The 10,566-nt window shown below is 42.0% G+C and overlaps 2 protein-coding genes across 2 annotated transcripts; both read left to right on the top strand.

Annotated features, from left to right (window-relative positions):
* Nucleotides 1–1,162: 1,162 nt before the first annotated feature.
* LOC118424733 lies at nt 1,163–6,049 on the top strand. Its single transcript, XM_035833454.1, has 8 exons — nt 1,163–1,252; nt 1,898–2,541; nt 2,714–2,776; nt 3,427–3,542; nt 3,819–4,109; nt 4,562–4,669; nt 5,058–5,093; nt 5,767–6,049. The coding sequence occupies exons 2-8, from the start codon at nt 1,917–1,919 to the stop codon at nt 5,866–5,868; spliced, it is 1,341 nt and encodes a 446-aa protein (XP_035689347.1). The 5' UTR covers nt 1,163–1,252; nt 1,898–1,916; the 3' UTR covers nt 5,869–6,049.
* A 2,547-nt stretch (nt 6,050–8,596) lies between these two features.
* Nucleotides 8,597–10,536, top strand: LOC118424763. The gene is made up of 4 exons (XM_035833498.1): nt 8,597–8,783; nt 9,152–9,241; nt 9,524–9,687; nt 9,909–10,536. Exons 2-4 carry the CDS (start codon nt 9,163–9,165, stop codon nt 10,131–10,133), a joined length of 468 nt encoding a protein of 155 aa, XP_035689391.1. The 5' UTR covers nt 8,597–8,783; nt 9,152–9,162; the 3' UTR covers nt 10,134–10,536.
* The last annotated feature ends 30 nt before the right edge of the window (nt 10,537–10,566 follow it).

Here is a 10,566-nt window from a genome sequence, read left to right as displayed (position 1 = left end):
CATCAAACAACGGTATTTCTGAGTGGGACGGTTCACTGTTGTTCAAGCGGAGGGGGTTCTTGAAAATGGAAAGGGGAATAGTGCGACCATTCCTAAACAATTTCTGTGCAAATAAAACAGATAACATTGTTCGTAAGATTGTTGCAATAAAATAAACATACCTACTTAGTGAACAAAATCTAATTACTTGATAGTGGCGAATAGTGAAAAAAGAGTATCCCTTACAATATTACAATTGTAATGGTCTCTCCCGCTCGTTAAAACCGGGTTTCAGGCGTGTGTGCATAGTCTCCAAGTGTGACAATTGCTGTTGTTCATTTTGTATAGAGGGTTTTTTGGTGACGTCAGCCGCTATTTTTGTCCGGCAGATTAATAGGCGGAACTCGAGCCCCTGTGTCTGGGGACCGGGATAGACCATTATAGGTCGGGAAGTTGGGTTGATGTAGATCCCGATGTTTTGCTTCTCATGACACCACTTTTATATATATATATAATCTTTATTGCAAATTCATGCCCGGAGGCTAATTGCAAAAATACTTGTATGAAAGTACGATGATAATGATACAATAACAATCAGTACCAATCTTATTCAAAGTTATTGTCGTGGGGTTTATTATCTTCCCAGGTTCCCTTTCAAATATAAAGAAATGAAAAGTTGTCTTTTTTACCGTCACAATTTTCAAATTTTACGGTCACAGTGTAAATCCTTGTATATGAGCACATCATCGCCAAATGGAGTATTGTATTGACACTGTCACATCATAGTAGATTATCATGATTCAAACTTCATTTTGAGAGGAGGGATTTTAGGGTGCCATAAAGATGTGTGCGTGTCTGTGTGCGTGTGTGTGTTTGTGAGTGAGTGAGTGAGTGAGTGAGTGAGTGAGTGAGTGAGTGAGTGAGTGAGTGAGTGTGAGAGTGAGTAAGTGAGTGACTGAGTGAGTGAGTGAGAGAGAGAGAGATGGTAACACAAGACAAGTGACCTGCATGACCCGATTTGAATGACTCTAGGACGCATGCGCAATTGCAACAAACATACTTCCGGGTTGACGGCGACCGAAACTAGACAAATTTTCTTTTCTCCCCATCCTCCCACATTTTATTACTGGTAACCGGTTTCGTGGCTCGTTTTCAGCAATCATTAACCAGCCGCGCGCCGATTCTGAAAACGGAGACATGTGCTCGATTAGTGAAGATACCAACCAGAGCTTTTAAGTGCAGAAAGTTGTCGCCTTTTGGGGTTCACAAAAAGGTATGAGGGATTTCTGTTCTTTTGAAAAGACATTGAATATTAATATTTCGCCAGTTTGCACTTTCATGACCTAGCGTGGTGTGTGCATGTGTGTGTGTGTGTGTGTGTGTGTGTATGTTTGAGTTTGACTGGCAGTTTGAGTTTAATTAGATCCACAATTAGCCTTTTAAGAGGCTATTCTTCATGTTGTCTATTCTTTACACAGTACAACCACCTGTAGTGCTCTTGTGTTGTTCTGTGTTGTGTTTTCCCATACGAAGCAACAGTAGTCTGTTGTGGAAGTGAATTATCAATATCATTATGTGTATGCGCATGTGTGTGCGCGTGAGTCGCACGGTGTGCTCGCGTGTGTGTTCGTGTTTATGTGAGTGCGTGTGTGTGCGCGTGCGTACGTGTGCGTGTGTATGTGCGTGTGTGTGTGCATTCGTTTGTGTGTGCGCGCTTGTGTCTGTGTTTGTGTCTGTGTTTGTGTGTGTATGTGTTTGTGTGTGTGTTTCTGTGTGTATGTGTGTATGTGTGTGAGTGTGTGTGTGTGTGTGTGTGTGTTTTTTGTGTGTGTGTGTGTGTGTGCGCGCGCGCGCGCGTTGTGTCACGTGTCTGTGTGTTTTGACGTAATTAAGAATAAAAAAAGCTTCAACTTTTTAGGGATCATCGAATTACCATCATGAGTGAGGGACCTTCGGCTGCACAAGACAGCGCAGTGGGGCAAAAAGAAAATGTGCATCGTCATTCTGAGGCACATCAAGGCGACAGCCGGGCACATGCATGCATGCCAGGACAAAGGAGAGGTAGTGCGGACCTAGAATTTCATTCTCCAGCCGATAGTGAAGACGATACTGACAGCAGCAACAACGACAACGAAAGCGTGGCGGTGGGAATAGCGCCCCCTCTCGGCCAACACGAGAAGTACCACGTTTTCTTCTGCTACAGCAGCGCTGATGCACCATGGGTGAAAAATATGATCCAGAAACTCGAATCAGATGAACTCGGGTTCAAGTGCTGTTTTCACGAGCGCGATTTTCTTCCCGGCATGGCCATCATTGACAACATCATACGTTCCATCCAAAAGAGCCAAAAGACCGTCTTCGTACTCTCGCGAGACTTCGTGGACAGCAGGTGGTGCAATTTCGAACGGCAGATGGTCATGGGCGCTAACCTCAGGGAAGAAAACAAAAAGGTCATTCCCGTCATGCTCCGCGAATGTGTCCTACCCGACTTCCTCCAACACATGACGTACCTGGAAGAGTGGACTCCGTACTTTTTCGACAGGTTCATCGGTGCATTGAAAGGTATGTTTATTAAGTAAACTAAAAACAAAAATTTTGGAAAATTCATTTTGGTCGATCATACATCTGAGCATAAAACTGCGACATACTCTGTCACCATCCGTTGGTGAAATCACATTTAAATGGTTGAATAGTCAATTGTTTCTTTGAATGTTTATTTTGTTTTTGACTTTAGAATGCACTTCAGACGATCCAAGCAGCCAATCGGATTCCTTTTCACCATTCACCTACAACCCCAGTAAGTATCAATTTTTGGCCGTGTAACACATATGTAAAATGTAGTACTAGTAAATATTGTACAAAATAACCTGTACAGGGACAAGAATAAAAGCTCAGAACATGTAGAATACATGTATATACCATCTGACCTTTGGCATGGTAACGTTACCGGTCTTCTTAACATCAAAACTTGTAACTCTAATTGTCCTGGTATTAGTAGTGGTAGTGGCAGTAGTAGTAGTAGTAGTAGTAGTCTTAACATCAAAACTTGTAACTCTAATTGTCCTGGTATTAGTAGTGGTAGTGGCAGTAGTAGTAGTAGTAGTAGTAGTCTTAACATCAAAACTTGTAACTCTAATTGTCCTGGTATTAGTAGTGGTAGTGGCAGTAGTAGTAGTAGTAGTAGTAGTAGTAGTAGTAGTAGTAGTAGTAGTAGTAGTAGTAGTAGTAGAAATAGCAATAGTAGTAGTAGTAGGCATCCTTTCATCTTGACAGATGATGGTAGAATTTTAGTAAAAATTGTTTGATTAGATTGGTGTCGTTAGTCAGTATCAACAACAAAATATTGCATATACTGCATATTAACTACAACTACCTCTGTCAGTCAGTATAGTACAGACTATGACATGGACTCCGCAAAAATTTCTATATATTTCTGCATACTTACAGACTTCAACAATGGACAACAGCTGTTGAAGATTGAAGCGGCGGCTGCATGCTGTCCACCCTGTGCCCAGTTTGACGATCAGATTGTTCCTACTGAGCTGACGTCCAAAGGCATTCGGGTACGGACTAGTACTGTTTAGAATAATTGAAATATGCAACAAATGTGCAAATGATTCATTTGCGACGAATGAAATAGTTTCACCTGAAACATGTACAAAAACAAACAACTTTCCTTTGTAACTTGTAACGTAATTATCCGAAATGTTTGAATTACAGTCAGTAAATTAAACTATTGTAGAAATGGAGTAGAAATATACCCAATCAAAACGAGTAGCTTACGTGTATGCAACTACAAGTTGTTGATGACTGATTATTTATAAACTTTCCATCTGTAGATACCGAGAAAAGACTACTACGAGGCCATCAGCAAACTCACGGAGACTGGCAAGATGCAGGGGTTCAACTGCTGCTCTAGCGAGGCCTGCTTCTGGATACCGACTTGCCTAGTCATATTTCCTGTGTTAGCTGTATTTTACGCATTTTTTATATTGTTCTACATGAGTACACCCGACGATTACATCGACGCTAGTACCGATGCCGCTCTTTATAACGAATATGTCGCCTTGGCTGTGTTGCTAGCAGCCCTACACGTGGTTCTGGTGTTTCGCTGTATCTCACGCATCAAGGTAGGTCTTACGTTATTATCCTGTCTTGTATTCTTGTGTTTGGTAAGCCTAGCACTGTGTTTTTAGACCTTGGTAACATTCAGACTTTGATTCATGCAACGGGGAATTCAGTAAGACTTTCAAACGTGTTCTCTAATAAAGTATTTCCAGAGGTACATAAAAGGATGCTTTGATGTTAGATAAATTACAACGAATTGTTTTGTACTCTTCATTAGATGGCCTTGTCGTAAAGTCACAATGACCAACAGTTTTAATAAGAGACAACACTTTTGACAATTTTGCACTTTTGATTTGCTAAATACTAGACATTTTTTATCGAATAACGTTATAATCTTTGATGTAAGAATAAAGCTGATGGTGATTTTCCCAAGCCTCTGGCGTACTGTAAACGTTGCATTTTTCACGTTGGCAATCAAGTGTGAAATCATTTGCTTCCATCTTATGTTTTACAGACGGATAGGACTTTGAAAAGGACTCTGCTGGAGGTGAACACCATCCTGGCCAGGTCCCACATCCTTGCGAGCGTGACAGAACGATGCATATGCCATCCAGTGGCTGTTGTATCCTTTCAAATCAATGATACAAGTCTATTTTACTGCAGACAAGCGGCCAGACTTGGCCAGCAAAATTATGAGCCCCGCAAAAAACTAGAAAAATGCCCAGAGAGCCTTCTCAAATCTCATGGAGGCTACAAGATCTTCATGTTTCACTGGTACTTAACAATTACCTTCGGGAAGGGAACAGCCAAACAAATTAATAGAATAAATAAATACAGTACCCTCTGACGGGGGTACTGTTTTTGGTTGCGTGTGTTCACACTTGTAACTCAAGGTCCCTTAGGTGAATTTGTATACATTTTTTACAGTTCGAAAGGTTTATGAATCTCATACGATAGTTTCATTTTTTATCTGGATCCGACAATGCCTTTGTCCTTACCTTGACAATCAGCTCCATTTTGTGTACTACGAGAGAGGATCTTGTCTGGTAAGTAGGGGTGGGTACCGGTACAGAACATTCAGGTCCAGGTCCGGTTCAGGTCCAGAGGATCAGGTCCAGGTCCGGACCTGAACCTGGACCTGATGCAGTATGACTCATACCAATGGTCCATTTCACTACAAAGAAATCTGTTTGGTGGAGTATTAGACTTACACTGGCGTTTTAAAATCCTACAACGCTAACTGCACCAGTATGATTGGCTGTAAACCTTGGTAGAAATTACTATAAACTCTACTCTACTTCACTCTTGTTATTTTCTTCCACCTGCAAGCGTCAAAACGTGTGAATGCCTTATGATGATCTGTTAATTTTCTAATCGGTCCAACATCCGGTCCACCTAATTTTTTCAGGTCCGGTTTTTCTGGACCGGTCCAATAAGAAAAACCGGTTTTGTACCGGTACGCTGTACCGATACCCAGCCCTACTGGTAAGTATCAATGAGCAGCTGTGATGTTCGCTCAGCGATTCCGTCGAAAATTCAGACGAAGGCGAACAGTTTACATTCTCCATAATGTAACCTACTAACTCATATGAACTTAAATGCTGTGATATTCAGATACAATTCATTCTCTACAACTGGATAAAAGAAACAGCTGTAGAGATTTCTGTTCAAGGTTTCATGTTTCATTGCTCAAGGTCCCGTTTACCGTTTTACTTACAGATGAAGATACTAGAGGACCTGATGGCGAGGAGCTCATCGGATTCCCCGACATCATCAAACATGCATGATCCACCGGTAACGTTACAGCCAACCATAGTCTAAACTTCTAGTCATAAGAAGTACATACGTTTGATGTCTTCTAGTATCTAAAACGCCGAGCTTTTTCTTTCAACAAGTGGCTATACATTCATTCATTCAGTCAGTCATTCAGTCATTCGGTCATTCAGTCATTCAGTCATTCACCCATTTGTATTCAGAGGAAAATTCAATTGTAATTTTATTTTGCCAGGAGTCCGAAAGTGCCTCGACATCCTGTGTTGTAACCATAGAGGTGGACGATGCGGCTCCTCTTCTGTCAGAGGGGAGTGACGACGCATGCGCAGACACAGATTTCCAAGGTGGCAGCTCGTCACAAACATCCCGAATGTCAGCACTCAAGGTACATATTGCTCCCTGTAAAAATGGTCGAGCAACACATATTACTAGTAAGTAATTTAGGGATAGGGTTTCCAATTTTCTCTGCATATTCAGGCCCCCAACGCGAACATACATGTACATAGCCTCCGTAGCAGGGTATCTGGCCTTTGCCCCGTTTTGGGGGTCTCATAATACAATTTTGCCGACCGCCGGCCAAAGCGACTTAGTACAAAAAAGAAACGGCTGCAAAAATGTATCATGAACACCCCCCCCCCCCCCCCCCCCCTCCAGAAAAAGGCCCAGAGAACCTGCTATGGAGGCAAGTACATACACAGGCTTTCACAACACTACCATGCGTGTTAGTTGTGCAGGTTCCAAAATCATGTGGACGTCTCCTAAGCTCCCGGTCTGTAATGATCCTCCTTATGTAGGCTGAAGCCGAGGCCCTACTGCTGAAGTACAGTGACCAGTACGTCCGGCTGCTGGTCACCATTAAGATAGTCCCTGCAGTTGTAAGAAAATACCATAATGATAGGAACTGTTGATGAGAACTTTCCCTCCCTCTCCAGACGGAAGCCGAGGCCCTACTTCTGAAGTACAGTGAAGAGTACGTCCGGCTGCTGGCCACCAAGAAGATAGTCCCTGCAGTTGTAAGAAAATGTCCTAGGAACTGTGATGATATCATTTCCCTCCCTCTTCAGACGGAAGCCGAGGCCCTGCTTCTGAAGTACAGTGAAGAGTATGTCCGGCTCCTGGTCACCAAGATGCTGCCGCAGCCCCGCCAGTCTCGCGGTCACACCCAGCAGGGCGCCTGTCTGTGTCAGCTGGTGGAGATGAGAGAGTTCGGCTGGAAACTGGACCGGGAACAAACATCGGTCGTGTGAAGAGAAACTGGACAGAGAGGAAACCTCGGTTGTGTGAAGAGAAACTGGACAGAGAAGAAACCTCGGTCGTGTGAAGAGAAACTGGACAGAGAAGAAACCTCGGTCGTGTGAAGAAAAACTGAACAGAGAAGAAACCTAGTACCTCGGTCGTGTGAAGAAAAACTGAACAGAAGAATAAGCCTGAGTCGTGTGAGCGAGGAACTTGAAATGAAATGCTCACTGCAACTTTATTATGTGAGTGTTGGAAGCATCAGGAATCGTGGACTTGATCTGGTATGGAGGCTACTACAGTTTATGGAGGCAATTCTATTTTCGAACGATTGTTTGCATTTTTCGTTTTGATTGTTTGTTTGCTTGCCGATGCGTTGATTGGCTAAGAGCTTGGTTCGCTGGTTAGTTAGATGACTGGAAGAAAGTAGACTGCACGTTGTCGGCTGGACACTGGACATGGAAGAAACCTCGAACATTACAAAATGATGTCAAATTTCGCACATTGGAAGAAATGTAGGAGTCGACCTGTATGCAACAAATTTCCGGGAAAATCTCAAATATCAAGTACTGTTACGTCGATAAAAGTTAGGCATCCAGGTAATAAGATAGCAGTTACTCAAGCAACTTGATATAAGTTGGAAACGGTCATACTTTTCAAGTAGCATTCACTACGTTTCTTAGTAACACTGAGCAAGATCTGTTAATCAAAGGGCAGGTTTTAATCCCTTTACGATGAATCGATATGTAAAGAAGATGAAGACAAGTATCGGATAGACAAATATGAAACGAAAAGAAGACAAAGTCGAGACAAAGATTATGCAAATGAGTCCCTGTTGTTTGAGCACAGGAGCTAAGGTAAGGTTCTTGCAGGACACAGCTTTCATTGTATAGGGCAGTGCCCATAGCCCTTGGATCACACAGTACTTATCATTAAGCAAGAACGGTATGTCATTGTCACGTGGAAGTGTCTGTATGCTGACATGGATTTGTTCTAACATTATTTTTTGTCTGTATATGTAACCTTGATATTTTGTATAATTTAGCTATCAATGTTCTTTACATAATTGCAGTTGAGATGCAAATATGATTGTATTTTGTGGGCATAGAATGATTAAACTGGTAGGCACAGCTTCAGTTGTTTGTACACTTAAGGTACGTTATGCGTACGCATGAATGCGATGTATTATAATCGTTTTTTATAGTCACCACTTCTATATCCCCCAATAAAGATATATACCCAAGTGTTATCATTTGTATTTCTTGCTATTTTTCTTTTCTGCTTTTGGTGTATGCAGTGAGGTGCATACTTGAAAGCATTGACCAAATTTTTCATTTCTCATTAAATGCCTCAAAGACTGATTACAATGCAGGTGTGAGTTATGGGTATATATGTATATATTTAACAGATATTTTGTCAAATGTTCTCCAACTATTTGGTAATTTTATGTCTCTAATCCACAATATGATAGAAACGAAATCAAAATATTTTCGTCTCCAACATCTGTGCTATTCCGTTGTTAATTTGCATACAAATGAGCTCCGCCGGTCGTTTTCCTCACTTCTACCTGTCAAACCAGTTTGATGAGTTGAGTTTCAAAACAAAGCACTCCTACCTCCTGTTCGCGCGTCCCGAGATCTCCTCGTGCTCTTCAGGGTCGATTTTAGGGTGACTCAATCACCTGCTCCTGTCATATCGTCGTCAGGTTATCCCTGTCGCCACAGATTGTAAGTATCGATGTCTGTTGACAATCTCTCCGTTTCTTCTTTCCACCATATGTTACTGTGCCATAAGATATGTTACTGTGCCATAATGCTGTACACTTGTCATCTTGACGTGACTACTAGTAGTATACACACAATGTGTTACTGATGCTTCCTATACAGGCTTTTCATTGCCGTCATGATAATTATAACTTGAATCCTCAGACGACCATGTTGGCAGGTAATTGAATTAAGCAGTAGCATCTTCCTGTGGTTAACAGACGTGAACTATAATCCAACATGGCACAGGTGACATCAAATGAAAAGCCTGTATAGCAGAGGATTCGATGATAAAGTTTACCTGGTCAATCAATGCCTTTGTTTACAAACAGAAACATTCGTGATGTCTACTGGTGTAGACGTGGCCGGTGGCGTCGATGAGACAACGCCTCTTATCCAAGGTCGTTCGGGCACAGAAGGAGGTACGGCTTTATCCATGCTAGCTGCTTTTAGTTCATTTTCAAAATATGTCTTAGGAATACTGGTAACAGGAGGTTGACAAGTACGTATTTGATTCGCTGGGTATTGCCTGCGTGAGACAGTGTTAGAAAAGCCCTTTTGTTGTGTGTCCCACCAATATCCACACAGCAACAGCGCCTACGGCTAGCAAAGTGCAAGACAACGTCTCTACAAGGCTAAAAGTATTTGGGTGCTGCCCACTGATCGAGTGACACAAATGTGACTTGCTTTGTACTTCAATCCAGGTTCGGAAGTGATCCAGAATTTGAAACGAAACACACAAACGTACAAGGGACAGAAAACCCTCCACGAGACCGTCCAGAACACTGCCCTGTTCGGCACGAATGTGGCACAGTTGGTCGCACTGCTGATAGAAAACCCAGAAGTATCAAGTCTCACCACTATGCAGGTAAAGCGTAAGACGTATGATCATGATCTCTTTATTTTCGTATAATCCATATAATAAGTCTAAGACATTTGTTGGTACCAGCGGAAAAATCTCTGAGTGGAACGTAGACTGTGTGATTAATTCGACATACCCTAAAGGCTATTCACTTTAAGTGGCCATGTGGTCCGTATAAGGTTACTTGGTCAGGTCTGACTGTATCCTACTCCATTTCATTCCGCTAGGTGGCCCGGATAGCCCTCCTTGGAGCGTCCATCCTGTTCCAACTGGTGATCTACATACTGCTGCTGCTGCAGGGTAAGACAGTGGTGAAGAAGGAACACGAGTATGCCCGGCCGGGACAGAGACAGGAAGACAAACAGAGACTGATGACGGAGAACAAGGCTGCCATTGTGTTCTCTGTACTGGTGATGGCTGCTAACTTCGCCCTGACTCAGCTGAATGAATGAAAAGTGGTCGACAGACGACAAAAAGTTCCTTGGTTGTGTTTAATGAAGAGGAAAACAGTCATGAATTGTTTGTTAATTGAGCTCTTTTTTACAATACAATATTGTTTGTTTATTTGTTTTGTTTTATTTATTCACTTTCACAAATGAGTAGGAAATGACGTATTTAGGAAGAGGGGGGAAAGCTTTAATGTTTTATGTTAAGCCGTCATCCTTTACTCTTATTCATTAATTTAAGATTTTATTTTTAAATGTTGTTACAATGCCTAACGAGTTTAAAGTTAATGCAGTATTTGGAAGCAAAAGACTTTATTATGATGTATGTATCCCTATGGTTGTCACCAATACATTTCCACATTATCACTCTCTTCATATTTACCTTCACATACAAGACAGTTTAAGACCGCTTCTGCTTTGTTCGTTTTTCCTTTAAGGC

The sequence above is a fragment of the Branchiostoma floridae genome, chromosome 10, assembly GCF_000003815.2.
Source record: "Branchiostoma floridae strain S238N-H82 chromosome 10, Bfl_VNyyK, whole genome shotgun sequence".
NCBI lineage: Eukaryota > Metazoa > Chordata > Leptocardii > Amphioxiformes > Branchiostomatidae > Branchiostoma > Branchiostoma floridae.
This window is presented reverse-complemented; position numbering and strand designations above follow the sequence as displayed.

Excerpts from the sequence above, each read along its gene's own strand:
- LOC118424733 (XM_035833454.1), top strand. The coding sequence starts at position 1,917 with ATGAGTGAGGGACCTTCGGCTGCACAAGACAGCGCAGTGGGGCAAAAA. Across the intron at positions 2,542-2,713 it reads GTTCATCGGTGCATTGAAAG|AATGCACTTCAGACGATCCA; the intron begins GTATGTTTATTA and ends TTTTGACTTTAG. Across the intron at positions 4,670-5,057 it reads TATGCCATCCAGTGGCTGTT|CTCCATTTTGTGTACTACGA; the intron begins GTATCCTTTCAA and ends CTTGACAATCAG.
- LOC118424763 (XM_035833498.1), top strand. The coding sequence starts at position 9,163 with ATGTCTACTGGTGTAGACGTGGCCGGTGGCGTCGATGAGACAACGCCT. Across the intron at positions 9,242-9,523 it reads TCGTTCGGGCACAGAAGGAG|GTTCGGAAGTGATCCAGAAT; the intron begins GTACGGCTTTAT and ends ACTTCAATCCAG. Across the intron at positions 9,688-9,908 it reads CAAGTCTCACCACTATGCAG|GTGGCCCGGATAGCCCTCCT; the intron begins GTAAAGCGTAAG and ends TCATTCCGCTAG.